We start from the raw sequence: 16,055 nt of genomic DNA, 5'->3' as shown, positions 1-16,055 counted from the left end.
GTTTGGAGGAGAGACAGCCTGAGAGGCAGACAGTTCTAATATACATACATTGTTATTGTAAAACATGGGAGGGGTCAGGTTGATCTGAGAAGGAGAGACAGGCAAAGGAGGGGGACGTAGGAGACAGGTAGACCTCTTTCAAATGTATAGTCAGGCTGGCTAATCTCCCTCCACAATGTTTAACCATGTGCTACATTAAAAACACAGCTATCTCCTTAACCTTTATTACTCCTAAGAGTTGAAGCACATTTTCCACATTGAGTAAGCGTCTGGTGGGTTTACCTGATCACCGTGGGTGTGATCTCGGCACAGAAGAAAATGCTCAAGTTGCTGACTGCATGGGAGGAGAACATGCCAATGATGGAGAAGGCCACAAGGAAGTTCTTTTTCAGCGTATCGGAGCTATCTGCAGACAAAGCATGAGTCAAGCGTGTGGCAAATTTCATATGAACAAAGATTTTTTGATTTTTTTAAACTTCTAAAAGTCAAACAAGATGCAATGTGTTGAATTATTTAAAAAAATATGTTTAACATATGATACTACTGCAGCATAATTAAACAACACACAGAGAAGACACAGGGAAACAAATGCTGAAAATATATAAGAGAAAAATGTGCGGCATTCAAAGATGGGAATCCAAACAACATTTGGACGCATCTCAAGGTAAAATATTCCAGTGCTACAAACTCAGTGCAACTTAAATTTCAAATTCAAGTACGGATAGAAGTTACATTTCACTAGGCATACAGTTGCTTATAAGCTTTAAATTATTGTGGCAATTCTTTGCTCCTATAGTCTATCCCTTACTCACTGTATTAACTCAGAAAGAAAAAGAAAATTGTATAATACAAAATCTTGTTCTGAAAATGAGTGTAGAATAAAGGAAAGTTCATGAAATTGGATAATAAAAGGCAGGTATTGGATAGCATTTTAGAATGCACCATTATAACTATAACTAAACTAAACAGTTAATTTAGAGGTAAAGTGCCTATAAACTTTGGTCAAATAAAATGTTATGCTCTCCCAGCACTAATGTTGATTTTGATGGCTAGTTGAGAAATTGCCTTGCCTACAAAGAGCCTGTTTAGTCCATGGTGTGAATACATGGCTTCTCTGTGAATAAGATGTTTAGGATGGCATAAAGAGGATCTGAGGAGGCTGCCATGTGATCAGCACTTGCTTCCCACAGGGAGATTAGCGAGGGGCGAATAAAGAGATTGATAAACAGAGGAGAACAGTTGAGGATTCACCGCTCAATAACAAAGAGGCTCACCCTCTTCAACACAAAGGGGATAAATGGGTAAGCCATAATTACATCTAGCACTTCATTATGTGTCTCTGCAGGGCTTGTATGCCTCTAATGAAATGGCATGTGGCACATTTACTGAAAAACCTTCTAAAACCTCTTAAAGATCAGACAGGTCAATACACATTCTGAAAGAACAAATATGGAAAGCTTCAGAGGACAATAAGTAAGCAGGTAACCCTACCTATGTTCAGTTGGACACTGTACTTCCCGAGCACTAGGGGAAAAAGGGAGAGTAACAGATATAATGAGAATCAGATCTAATCATCACATTCACTCAGAAAATAAATTAAATCCAGAGTCAGAGATAAGACACAAAAACATCATGCACACATGTTAGGCAAAGCTTGTCAACACACTGTTACAACATAAACAACTTCAACTAGGGACATGACACATGAGCATAACCTTGATGTGTTGACCCAGGTTAAACATTAGGTCTCGCTTATTTGTGTGACTGAATAAACTGACTTGTGAACTGTTTTGATCAGCAGCAGCACTTTTTGGTACACATTGACTAAAAACAGCAGTCTGCAACCGTGTTGTACTACTCCATTAGGAACAATTTAAAAGTAACAGACAGAGCCCTTTACAAGGTGCATCGGTAGATCATTTTAAATTAAAAAATCAGAAAGTGATAATTATTAATATTATGAAAGCACTAAGAATATTTTCACAAAATGCATATCAAATAACACATGGAAATTCAATTGCTATTTAATGCAATGGGGTTTATTCCACTGTTATGCATTGCATCAGATCACAGTATTCACATAATTTTTTTGTAATCCTTCATTTGGACATACATTTGTAAGATGCTATGGGATATTATCATATCATCCTAAAATGGATTGCACTTAAAAGGTCAGTAAACAATAGCATTGACATATTGTCCAGCCCTAACAGAGCATGGGTCGGTCCACTATGATGAGAGGTTCCTCTCCGACTACGATGTAAAAAAACTGTGTTTTCTTATGTATTCATTTAATGTGTAATGGTCATTGCATGGTTAGGGGACTCACAAACCTTCCGACGTCCAAAAGACATACGCTTTTAAAACATTTTATTACATACCGTATATTGTTTAAGCTTTTAAAAGGGGCCAACAAGTCCCCCAGAATAGGGGTTTCTGTTGTTCATAGAAAATGCAATGAAAAAACAGGAGTACAAGTGCATTTGTCGAGTATCATTTTCTGCCATGCATGAACACATTAGGTGTCAAAATGTCTTGTGCTCATGTTCGCAGTAATGTTCATTGAAATTAAGTAAAATGTCACCCAGTGCAACATTGTGGCTGACAAATAATGATAGCTTTTAGAAAACAATGAGGCACTATTCAACAGAGGGAATAAGATAGTATGATACTTTGGTCACACAAACAATTCCAAGTAGTGGAAGTAACATCAATTATTTGTTGGTTTGGGGTTTTTAGTGGGATTGGTTGAAGGAAAAATATAAAATAGTACCTCCTTATCATTTTATTCTTCAATTCTTCTTAACTAGGTATAATGGAACCAAACACTTGTTAGAGGACATGTGTTAGTCATCAAGTACTCACATTGGGGCAGGCCCAGCTGCAGCAGTGAAGCCAGGGCAGTGATGATCATGAACATGAGAAGGCCACCCCGTCGGCCCATCAGGCCCACGGCCGGACAGAGTGCCATGCAGGACGCCACCGCGATGCCCGCCATGGTGTAATAGTCTGCATAGAAGTTATGGAACATGGTCGTCCCCTGAGCTTCAGGCTCCATCATGCTGCGGGCGAAGCAGTGGTGGATTCCATATCCTGTTAGCCTTGGTAAAGGACCATACACAGGACAAAAGGGATGAAGAAAGAGAAAACTTATCAGGAATTAAGTTTGGCGATACTAGTCATAAGGGTATAGTAAGAGAGAAAATATAGAAACTAAATATATCTCAAAGATGAACTCATCTCAACTTATCTCATAAAACCTTCATGCATGCAAACACTGGCTCAGAGACACACCCCACAAGCATACACAGAAACGCAAGCAAACACTTACACCCTCTCCCCTGGCCGTCTAATGTTTCATAGGAACATGTCTCATGTTAAATGTATGCTGACTTAAGGGTAGGGATGGGACGATCCACTTTTTTTAGTTCCGATCCGATTCCGATACCTGGGGTTTGGATATCGGCCGATACCGATACTGACCGATACGATATCATAATTGTTATGCATTTTTTTTGTTGGTGGTGATGTTATGTATTAGGCTAGGAAGGCTTAAGCTATTCTAATTTAAAAGAGCAAGAAATATACACAAATGCATATAGGTTTATCTTAAAGGCAGAATTATAGAGTCACACAAAAAAAATCCTTCTCAATGATCACTTCTGCCCCACTAGAATATGTGGTGGTCTCTTTGTCTAAACAGTCTTCCTCTCTCTGGCTGTATTTTACATTGGCTGTATTTGTCACAAGCCTCTCCACTTCCTTGACTTGGATTAGCTTTGGTTAGCTCACTGGCTAACAAACTGATATGTACTGTATGTCAAATTTTAAAGTGATGTCCTCTCTCCCTCCACCGAACGTCGGCGCATGTTCGCTCTTACATAGTAAAAAAAAAAAAAAAAAAAAAAAAAATTATATAAAAAAAAAAAAAAAAAATAATCGGATTTTAATATCGGAGCTGTCAGTCCGATATCCGATACGGAGATTTCGGCCATATCGGACCCGATACCGATACTGGATCGGATCGGCCCCATCCCTACTTAAGGGAGTCCGGGACACATAGCGCCCAGCTAGAAATGAGGTCTTAGACGATTAAAAGAGGAGAGGATCCATTCTGCCGGAGATGAAAAGATGAAAGAGAGAAGCCCAAATATGGAAGGAAAAAAGCATTGAAGGCTAACTGATCAATTCTGTATGGAGCCTCCAGGTTAATCTTGATATCCAAATGGTGCATTTTACAGGCATTGTCACACTCTACACAGACACACACAAAGCATTTCCCCTTTTTTTCCAGTTTCAGTTTTAAGATCCTTGTACACACATAAGCTGACTTGCGACTGCCCAGTTTTTTAGGTGCTGATACATAAAGCAAAATACTTACGAGTTGACGCAAAGCACAACAATATTTTTCCACAGATTCCTCGTCCCGACCATTTTCACAATGCACGTCCTTTTAGATTTCTTTTGAAGGGCTCCTTGCAGTTCTGGAAATAAGCAAACAAGTTTACAGGGGATGCTGGAAATTTTTTTTGAAGGCCTAACACATTATTTTAATTTATGTCGTTCATTTGGGTTAAAGCTATTGTGTGTAACTTTTTTATATAAATTAGTCTGGGTTACATTTAAGCCGTTGCCACAAGGTTGATTAAGCCTATCAGCTCAACAAAACTTGTTTGCAAACTGGGGTCACCCCCAAACACTGGCTCAGGAGCTCAGAAAAATCCCAAAAAGCATCCAGGAAATGTTTCAGTTGTTGATTCTACTGCTAAGAAAAAACCTGGACATACAGCAGAAGGAATTAAACCCATGCCTGATTGCCGAAGGCTTACCTCATGTGGAAGTTACACACTATAGCTTTAAGCAATGCAAAATACATTTTGAATAGTCTAAAATAAAATAGTCTGCTTAAGCATCTGCCACAGTTGCTAACGGATATGAGATGACTGTACAAATGCTTATTATCATTGGCAGATATTCCTTTTATAATTTTGAACCTAGTTTCCTTTTTTACACAGACAATTTCATACTTTTGGCAATTACTGGTTGAAGAAAGGCTGTGGCAAATAAATAGTGTGAGGTAGAACATTTACAGTTACATCAAGGATGTAACAGTAAACATACGATGACAACAAAGTATGACCAAAAAGCTCCATTAGAAAATGATATCATTTTAAATAGTAAGTCAAATATGAAATACTACAATTCCACATGTATTTTTTAATGAGCACACTTTGTCCCATATTCATGAGACAGGAGCAGACAGAAGAACAGGAACAATTTCTTAGAGGGCAACACCCCAGAGGCCGCAGGTGATTCGAGACATCGCACACGGTGGATGTTTTGATATCAGACTGCGGGTTGCCAAAGAAACACACCTCTGCTAAGTTGCATGTACATGTTGACTCAGGCATGTGACAGAATTCCACACCCCCACCTCAAGGTTATCTCCGGCTACGTCACTCATGTTTTCCAGTGAACCCCCCGTGGCTGCTCTGAGTAAGACTATCCCTTCTGAGATCTACAGTTTGCACATTATTTTCGGTCACTTTACATGCATCCAACATGTCTATAAAAACCATTCCTCATCTGCTCAGCTATAGCGGCTGTAAGTAGTGCCCAACAGTGAATGTAGTGCTGAGCAGCCCAAAGTAGGAATTAATACTGTAAGGCTTGAGATTAGACAGTTGCCATAAAACAAGAGTAGATAAATTAATGTCTGTGGCAATGTACTTTTCTCAATGCTGCATCAGCACACAGTCTCTGAGTTCTAAAAAAGTGCAGTCAATTTCACACTGAGTGGTTCCTCTTTGAGCCTTTTCCCAGCAGTGGCACTGTTTTTCTAAGTGTATTGATAACTACAGTAAGCAATGGCAAAGCAAAAATGGAAAAAGTATGGCACAGTAAACAGCCCCATTAAAGCTTAATACAAATGCAATCTGCTCTGACATTTCACAACAACACATATTCACTCTGCCCTGTTTGCCTCCGGCAGGTCCTGCGATTACAGACACTAACAGTTAACCCAGGGGGTCAAAGGGCCTGACCTGCGGCCATCTGGCGTCTGCACACAATCATGTCTGCTGGTGTCCACCCGCCCAGGCTATAATGAAATTAATGAACAATGTAGAGTGTCATAATGTAATGTTCAACACCCACTGCTACCCCTCTGGAGTGGTCTGTTTCTATGGTAACCAGAGAGGACACTGATATAACCCTGTCAATCTCATTTATTGTTTAGGCAAACACAGCTGGGGATCCTTAAACACACTCCGCCTTTAAAAAAAAAAGAAATAAAAGCTTGAAAGAAGAACCTTAAGCAAATATATACAGTGAAGGAAATAAGTATTTGATCCCTCACCGATTTTGTAAGTTTGCCCACTTACAAAGAAATGAGTGGTCTATAATTTTAAAGCAAGGTTTATTTTAACAGTGAAACACAGAATATCAAAAAGAAAATCCAGAAAATCACAAAAAAAAGAGTGAAATAAGTATTTGATCCCCTACCAACCATAAAGAATTCTGGCTCCCATAGATTAGTCCTTGTGCTTTAAAAAAGTACTCCTAATCTCAACTAGTTTCCTGTATAAAACACACCTGTCTCAACTTGTTACCTGTATAAAAGACACCTGTCCACAGAGTCAATAAACCAAACTCCAACATCTCCATCATGGGCAAGACCAAAGAGCTGTCTAAGGACATCAGGGACAAGATTGTAAACCTGCACAAGGCCGGAATAGACTACAAGACCATTGGCGAGAAGTAAACATCTGTTAGTGCGATTTTTCGAAAATGAAAGAAACACAAAATGACCATCAATCTCCCTCGGTCTGGGGCTCCATGCAAGATCTCACCTCGTGGGGTATCAATGATCATGAGAAAGGTGAGGGATCAGCCCAGATCTACACAGGAGGAGCTTGTTTATGATCCCAAGGCAGCTGCGACCACAGTCACCAAGAAAACCATTGGTAACACACTATGCCGTAATGGATTGAAATCCTGTAGTGCCCATAAGGTCCCCCTGCTCAAGAAAGGACATGTACAGGCCCGTCTGAAGTTTCCCAATGAGCACCTGGATGATTCAGAGAATGCTTGGGAGAAGGTGATGTGGTCAGATTAGAACAAAATCAAGTTATTTGGTATCATAGTGACTCACCATGCTTGGAGGAAGAGGAGTTCTGACTATGACCCCAAGAACACCATCCCCACAGTCAAGCATGGAGGTTGAAGCATTATGCTTTGGGGGTGTTTCTCTGCTAAAGGGACAGGTGGACTTCACTGCATCGAGGGAACTATGGATGAAGCCATGTACCATGAATTACTAGGTGACAACCTCTTTCTCTCAGCCAGGACCGTAAAAATGGGTCATGGATGGGTCTTCCAGCACGTCAATGACCCTAAAAATACAGCAAAGGCAACAAAGGAGTAGCTCAAGAAGAAGCACATTAAGGTCATGGAGTGGCCTAGCCAGTCTCCGGACCTTAATCCAATAGATCTATGGAGGGAGCTGAAGCTCAAGCGACAGCCTCGAAACCTTAAAGATTAGGAGAGGATCTGCAAAGAGGAGTGGTCCAAATATCCTCCTGTATTCTGAGATGTGTGCAAACCTGGTCATCAACTACAAGACACGTCTGACCTCTGTACTTGCCAACAAGGGTTTCTCCACCAAGTACTAAGCAATGTTTTGATAGGGGATCAAATACTTATTTCACTCAATGAAATGCAAAATAATTTATATCTTTTTTTATGTGATTTTCTGGATTTTCTTTTTGATATTCTGTCTATCACTGTTAAAATAAACCTAGCATTAAAATAATAGACCGCTCATTTCATTGTAAGTGGGCAAACTTACAAAATCAGTGAGGGATCAAATACTTATTTCCTCCACTGTAAAGATGTGCGGACTTCTTTAACATACATATATAAACATAAAAAAAGCTAATCACTATGTTTGTATGAACAAGCCTCTTCTCTCAGTGTATTTGTTACCTGTGAGGATATTATCCGGGTCAAGCTCCATGTTGGCTCGGTTCTTCTTTGCTATGTGTCCCATGATCCACTTGGAGCGGCAGAACTGCTGAGTGGCCAGCAGCCAACGCAGTGACTCAGGGAAGACCCTGTAAAAAAGACCGGGGATGTCCTCATTAATAAGACATGAAACAAACAAAATGAGTCCTCCTTTTGGTTTATCTCAGTAGCCGGTGCTGTGCGGTGATGAATTCTGCGTCACATCGTGGTTTTCATAAAGCTAGGCCATGATTGCATCACAGTAGACATTAAAGATGCTCCATCGAACAAACACCTATCCACAGCTTAGCAACCTTACTGCTGAGGCATTTATTGTTTTCATTCATCAGTGTAACAGTGACTACCCAGATGCACTGATTGCCTTAGGTTTCCGACTCCTGCACTGTATCATTGCGGGAGAATACCCCAAACCGTCCAGCTCTCTATGTCCTACACTAAAAGTTCATTATATCAGCACCATTGAGGTTCGATCAGATACTGCTTTTGACTGTGTGGAAACCTCCCTTTGGTCTTCAGGTGCACCATTGTAGAGAGTGAAGGCCTTTGCTACTCTGCGATGAAATCTATATCCTTGGATTTTCTTCCGCTGACTTTGTACACATCAGCAGCCCTGTGGAGCAGTGTGCATCACGGTTGAATGAATAGAGGTGAACAGGCACGAGTATTTATTGCCTGAGCTTTAGCAAAAGAGACTGCAGTCACAGTAGAGATCATGCAAACAAGAGTTTACAAAAAATACATTACATTTAATTCAGCTTGAAATCCCCTGATGAAAAACGCAGTTTAATAAGGTAAGATGTTCTCCGCTTGTCTGTTAAAACCAATTAAATATACAAAAGTGTCTTTGGTTGACCAATATTTATTTGTCTAGAAAAACACTGGTTGTTTGGAATATATCACATGTACTGTAGAATGTTACTGCACATGTCACCGCATATTAACAAAGGAGAAGAGCGTCATGTAGAATTGAAACTTTAAAAAAAAAAGCAGTTTCAAACAGAACACGAAAAAGGCAGGTTGGCCCCGAAGTGCAGCAGATGCTCATATTTTCCTCACCAGATGTAGAACAGCATCAGCAGGAGGGGGCAGATGACGACAGCTTGAAGTACCTGCCAGTCGCGACAGAGATATGCCACCCCGGGCATCAGCAGCTGGCCACCCAACATCACAAAGCTGGCCACCATGGTCATGGAAAAACGCCACCCTGGCAGGCACAGCTCAATCCCTGGTACGGATAACAAACAGAAGAGACAGCACATATGTTATTAGGTTTACAAACAGAAAACAAAATGGACATGTATTGCAGCAAGGCAAAATAAACCATTATCAACATCTCTTTTCGATACAGACATGGGCCATATCGTACACAGTTACGGTATAATTAAGTGGAGAGTTATGCACCACTAAATTAAAACTCATTGCACCAACTGAAACTGTTCTTGTTTCTAGCAAAATATGTAAAGTTTCCCCCCTTCTACGCATATGTCTTCGGAGCTACAGCTCTAAATGCTATTTTGACTTGACTATACAGTAGCTGATTGCTCTGGATTGGACAGTGTGCTACAGATGTTTTCTTGACTTTACAAGCTACACTTACAAAGAACTTGTGAGATAATTTACACACAAACTTTGTTTAAATGGAACAGTTTTTTCCTCATGCTTGCAGAAACAGGCCAGAGTATCAGACATGAAAACGGAACGCCACCCCCTGGTCTAGGTGAGGCAGACAGGCCAAAACATGGATCCTGAGAGTGATGACGATCTTCATGAAAAGAGTTCTGATGCAACACTGGCATCACTCCCAAGCAGAACATTATGACTACTGAACGAATACTGCGACTATTAACAAAAACAAACGCCTAATATTAGTTTACACTTGTTTAACTAAAGCAGCATTGGAGCCAGTGAAAATCGCAGTTCAAAGAACATGCAGGAAATGTTTATCAATCGCTGCGGGAATATGAATTCCTCCAAAGAAAAATGTAACTTAAAAGTGGTGGTAACAATTTAAAATGTAAGTAACATCTCTTAACTTGTATGAATGCCGAAAATCTGCTGATTTCAGCTTCTGAAAGGTCAGGATTTGATTATGATCTGTCCATGTCTCTATCAATATATATTGAATCTATTTGGGTTTCAGGCGGTTGGTTGGAAAAAATAAGAAGTTTTGCCCCGGGCTTTAGGAAATTGATATCTTTTGAAATAATTTAAAAATGTCTCACATTTTATATACTGCCTGGCTAACAGATTGTATGGTGTCAGAGACAGTCGAACACATTGCTTTTAGAGCCACACTACATGTCAGAATCTGTGACATTAAATAAAGGCAATCAATCGGCATGTACAGTTGTTGTTCAGAGACAGTAGACAAACCAAGACTGTAGGCCGCTGTGAGAGTGAACTAACTAGAAAGAGGTTCCTTGTACTCAATTCTCTTCTATCAGAATGGCACTGATTCATTCAGACAGCCATTAGCATGCAAACCACACTGGCAGCCAGTTACCATGGACAATCCAGCCTTTTAAATACTGCAGTGTAGAGGATGCCTTCGGATCAAACCGTAAAAAACTTTAACAGTACTTAATGCCGTTTTTGTCGTAGTACCCACATCTTTTGTAAAGCTTTCAATCGTCTCTTTTTGTTGTACATCGAATTTTTTCCTAATGGGTCTTTTCTGGCACCCAGGAATGGGACCAATCTCCAGATGGGCCTTTCAAGGTGACAAGGCCAGCATAATACAGTGGGTGTCGACGGCCCCCGCTTCATTCCAGTGGAAAAGACTGGAATTTCAATTAGGACTTGCCCCCTTCTGAGGACATGAATAATGCTCTCTGTTCACGGACACTATCGCAGCTGGAATGACAAAGCCAATGAGCTGAGAGCAGGGCGATGGGTGCAAGACCTGCTGAGTTTGAACCAACTAACCCCGAGACCCCTTTTCTGTGTGCTGCTGGGAGAAAAGTAACGGTTCACTGGTTATGAACTGCATGGGATTGGAATTCTTCGGTTATTATGTATAAGGCGTCATGTGCACTGAACAGGCCACTGCAGTGTGACTGGGAAAAAGTACATCCTGTTGTGAGCTATGGTGATTGCACACAGAAATATGGCACTAAAATATATAAAATTAACATACAGATAGAAGTGAATACATATAGATAAAAACTAGAGTGAATACATATAGAATATGGCACATGTTCTCTAGATGGTGGCTACAGAAAGAGGTCCATAGTTTCTTTTGGAAAGGAACGGGGCCTGAGCTCCTTACTCTTGCTGACCCTAATCCTCCACAACCTTTTAGATCAGCATTCTCACATTGCCCTGCTGCAGCCTGTGTTCTACTGACATAAATCTACCACTAACCTATCTGATTCCACGTAAGAAACTGGGGGGATGAAAAAAACAAAGAGAACATACAAGCTATTAAGAACACTTTTAAATGTATAACAAGAACACATACTGTACATAGTGAAAGTGGAAATTACATCAATGATCAAAGCCATTAGCCAATTAATAATGATGGTAATCCCCAAAGAAGCTTTGACTGGTTTGCTGACATTGGCAAAACAAGAATATGAATCACCCCCTCGGGTACACAACTCGGTAGCTCACTAGCCTTCTTGCAAGTACACTGCTTAGTCAAGGAGGCCCATTGTTTCACAAGTGAAAGAGATTGGTTGACCACTAAAGGCACTCAGCGCAGCCACGCCCTGTACCGACAGGCTAATGTCATGACCTCGGTACTGGTCACGTGAGGTCTATATGGCCACATGCCATGATTTCACTGACTCATTTGGGCCACTGGATCTGGTAAGGAGTACTTAGTGGAGTACTCCTTACCAGAGAAATACCTTTGCCTGCACAGAGAAATAACATGGTTGTTTGCTATAATTAATTATTCTGACATACTTATGCTTTATCCATCTACTAAGTGCAGCTGTATTGCAGTTGCCATCCCGCAGCTGTTGTACCCTCTTCTCCTCCTACGTCTTTTACCTCTACTTCTAAATTCCCATGCCTCAGCATCAATTGTATGCTTGGTTCCAGAACTCTGCATAAACCCACGTCTCTAAACCTAAAATAGCTCTGGTGTTGCACTCATTAAGAGCAGTTTCCTTCAGTTGGGAAAGAAAAAATCTACCAACCAAAGTTTCACAGGTTAGACTACAATAGGGGATGTCATCTTAACATATAGCAAGCCAGCTATCCACAGCCATCAAAACCGTCCTCAGGGGCGCCCTTAGCTCAGTTGGTAGGGCGTCCCCCCCCGGGCCGGGCCCAGCAGCAGACCCGGGTTTGATTACCGCCCGCGGTCGTTCTCTGCATGTCACTCCCCTCTTTGCCCCATTTCACCTCTGTCTTTCTGCACTATCAATAATGCATAAAAATGCCCAAAAAATATCTTTAAAAAAAAGAAAAAAAGAAAAACGTCCTCAGAAGAAATGGCTGCAAACATGGTGACACACAGGATGAGATTGACACATTAGTGCATATTGTGGTAACTCTGAAATCGGCATATTTATTTTATCGTTCCTTGCAATCGCTACTGCAATGGCGTTGGCAGGACAGATACATCCCTCCAGAGGCCTTTCTGATCGGTTATAGCAAAACAAAACAAAATAACCTCCTGTCCCTCATGTCACCCATTTCCAGGTAGCTCTTCACAGTTTTTAAACCTCCATGCCTCCAAAGTTGTGTTCACAGATGGGAAATGCTGGGATTGGAATGCTCAAACTGAATTCAGGCATGTGCAAAGCTGCTGATGAGATTTTGGAGGGCTTCCCCCTAAATGACAGACCAGTGGCATTGCCAGAAAAAAAACAACTGTGCCCTGATACTGCGGACCACAATAATATTTGTGTAAAGACAAACTGCAGTCTCAGGTAAACATAGTGGGCATGTAAGGACAATAAATCAGAGTATGTAGGGGTGAGTGAGCGGACCTAGTTTTACTCGCAGGTAATTGGGAAACTCTCTGAGAATAGGACATAGTGCTCCTCAGGCCCCCTTAGATCATCCAAAAGCTGTGGCAGGAAGTCAATGCCTTGATGGACTAGTAAGGGATTTCCTCTGCTGACAAGGTCAAAGGTCTTCGTCAGGTCAATCAGAAGGCACATGTAGAGTGGTCCTCTCTGCTTGGGACATTCCTTTAGGAGTTGGTGTATCAACAATATAATGATGGTGGATCACTGAGATTTCAGCGGCAAGAACAAACTGTAGTTTACTAACAATTACTCTGGCAAATAACGTACAACGAACTGACCAAAGAGAGATCTGTAAAATGTTCTTTCTCTCATCTTTGTTTATATAAAGCATACTGTGATTGTCGAACACAAATATCCTGGAGGTACCCTCCCTTCTCCCAAGCAAACGGAAAAAAAGGCTATTGACTAAGGTCATACTCATAGATTACTCCCTTATCAGGCAGGGGCTGCTAAGAATGCCAACTAGCCCCAACCAGCCACAGGCACTTTCTTTTGATCTATGTGAGCTGGAATTCCAAGCAATCGAACTGTAAGTAAAAAAACACCTGCAGGATTTTTTTGTTTGTTTGTTTCTACAGTATGTCTCAACTACCCCGCCACTTCCACCCCTTCCTACCACTCAGAAGATCAGCACAAAACCAAGCCATTGGCTCTCCGGGAGATAACACATGGGGAAAGACAGAGTGACTGATACACAGTTTACACTCTGACACAAGTAGAAGACTAAGTCCCAGATTGCCCTTACACAACAGATTCACCAGCCGTGACCAAAGAACTTAAACAGCGTTAATTGCTTCAGCAGAACTCATCAAAAGAAAGCGCAAAGGTTGCTCATGCTGATTTAGCCAATCACTGGACTTCTCTCAGGGACTTGTGGTGTGAGATAGCACGAGTGTATATTACGCAACGTCTCTCGCAAACAAAAGGGGTTAAAAATGATTCCTACTCTGTGGCAAATAGACCACTATTACAACATTCTGTAAAAAAGGGAAGTGGTCTCCTAAAATAAAGATATATTTAAAGAACAAATGGGATAGGATATGTACTGTAGCCTAATGGCTTGGGGGAGGAAGTCTGCCGAGCAACCAAAAACGCAAACTCTGCACAAAAGAGAACTTTGACCGTGCTCAGGGTGAAAAAAAAACTGAGTGTGCACCTTAACCCATTTATCAGGAGACAGCTGGAGCGGATTGTGGGGAAGGATGAGGACCGGTCAACCTATGTATCTCGGAAAATACCTTTCTTTTGCTGAAAGGAATTTTCACTCTTTACAGTCTACATCCCACCTTGATTTTCTGTATACGTCATCATTCTTTTTAACATTCAGAATGGATAGAAAGTTGTCTTGACACAGATTCTTCCCTCAGGAAGACACAGTCATATGGTGGGAAATGAAAACCTTCTCCCTTCAGAGTACATATCTGGCAGGCTCCAAGCAGGTTTGGGCCGGATGTAGAGCTATAGCCAACAAAGGCATACACACAAACAGTTAAAACGTGTATGTTGTACCAAAAAAAAAAAATCAGGAATTGGACATATTGACACAATGGAAGCCATTTACCCAGATACATACACACAGTCAGAGCTGCCATCTTCCTGTGCATGCCCCTCGTGCCTCATCTGTGTGCAGAGAGATTAATGCCTGTGGAAACACGAGGGCACCACACAGAGAAAGAACCTCATTACAGGCAACCCAGGAAAGAGTGAAGAGGACAAGACTGGCCTGGCCCTAAGCTTGGCTAACCTGACAAAACACATCATAGCACTGGAGCAGGAAGCATATGTTACAGGTAATCCCTTCCGAATAGATGAGTTTGTCCACAGTCATAAGGAAGTAACCTTGCGCACACAGACTGCTGGGAAACACACATGATTTTACATGATGAATATGATTCCTATGAAAGAGGAGTTTTCACTAACACACATTCTTAAGAATGGGGAAACCGTACAAACATTTACAACTTATCACTACATGGTTCTGCATACACTAATGGTCCTCATTTAATCTGTTTACACAGAGCAGTCAAGCATGAACGGATTTGTTCTGAATCTTCACGTGTTAACTTCCGAGCAAAACCGCCAGACTGAAATGCAATACAATGCAATAGTAGAAACTGTGCTTAAGAAATAACTAATACAATGCAATGGGGGCAATCAAATGATTTAGGGCTGCAACTAACGATTATTTCAATAATCGATTAATCGGTCGATTATTTTCTCGATTAATCGATGAATCGGATAAAAAAAAATAAACATTTGTAAATGCCGCGTCTTTATTCAAAAACTGAACATTACTTCAAATTCACAGTGCAGACTGAAGTGTCAAAACACCAGGTTATTGCTCCAACGTCCCGGAACTATTAAAAGTAAAATTAAATGATAAAAAATTTATAATAAACTTAACTGGGATAACACAAAAAAAAACATACAATGTATGATATACATTTATACAGTATAAGGGATGTCCATGGTAAACCAGTCAACCGATAATATTTTCAACCGGTAAATACTAACGGTTAAAAAAATTAAATCATCTTCATTTCTCTCAGATGACAGGAGATCGTTAATTTGTATTGATATTGATACCATTTTCAAGACTCCTTAACGATCCAAGTCTTTATTGATATCACTATTGATAATTTTCTATTATTTTGTTGAAATAGAACTTGTATTATTGCTTTAATTGCTGATATGACCATAGCTCAAGATAGGACATTAAACAGGTCATAATTCCATCTTTACTATCTATTTTATATTGCTGGGAAAACAAGTTTCGCCAAAATCTCAAATTTCTTTTTTTTTGTGTTGCATTTGAACACATCAATCATATTACTGAGCCGGCCTGAACACATCACAGTTGACATGTTTGCTACTTTTTTTAAGCTAACTAGCTCTATATCCTTCCGATTTTAACATGGATTTAAAATCTGGATCACTATTTTTAACTGACGGGACTTTCTACACCGTTCGGTTGTGTGATTACTGCCGCTGCTTTGAATGACTGTTGATGCGCCGATGCCGACTATCCGAGCACGTCTGCACACC

The 16,055-nt window shown here is 40.7% G+C and overlaps 1 protein-coding gene across 1 annotated transcript in view; it reads right to left on the bottom strand.

Moving 5' to 3' along the window:
• Nucleotides 1–16,055, bottom strand: part of LOC307255684 (solute carrier family 22 member 23-like) — a 37,688-nt gene that overhangs the window by 6,182 nt on the left and 15,451 nt on the right. Inside the window, exons 4-9 of the mRNA XM_080034431.1 lie at nucleotides 9,082–9,250; nucleotides 7,987–8,114; nucleotides 4,382–4,484; nucleotides 2,866–3,101; nucleotides 1,492–1,524; nucleotides 283–406 (exon numbers count right to left, since the gene is read on the bottom strand). Coding sequence (XP_079890557.1) covers nucleotides 283–406; nucleotides 1,492–1,524; nucleotides 2,866–3,101; nucleotides 4,382–4,484; nucleotides 7,987–8,114; nucleotides 9,082–9,250 — 793 coding nt within the window. The remainder of the gene's footprint in view (nucleotides 1–282; nucleotides 407–1,491; nucleotides 1,525–2,865; nucleotides 3,102–4,381; nucleotides 4,485–7,986; nucleotides 8,115–9,081; nucleotides 9,251–16,055) is intronic.

This window comes from Ammodytes marinus, assembly GCF_949987685.1.
Source record: "Ammodytes marinus genome assembly, chromosome: 9".
Lineage (NCBI taxonomy): Eukaryota > Metazoa > Chordata > Actinopteri > Uranoscopiformes > Ammodytidae > Ammodytes > Ammodytes marinus.
Note: the sequence above shows the minus strand (reverse complement) of the source record. Positions and strands in the feature narration are given on the sequence as shown.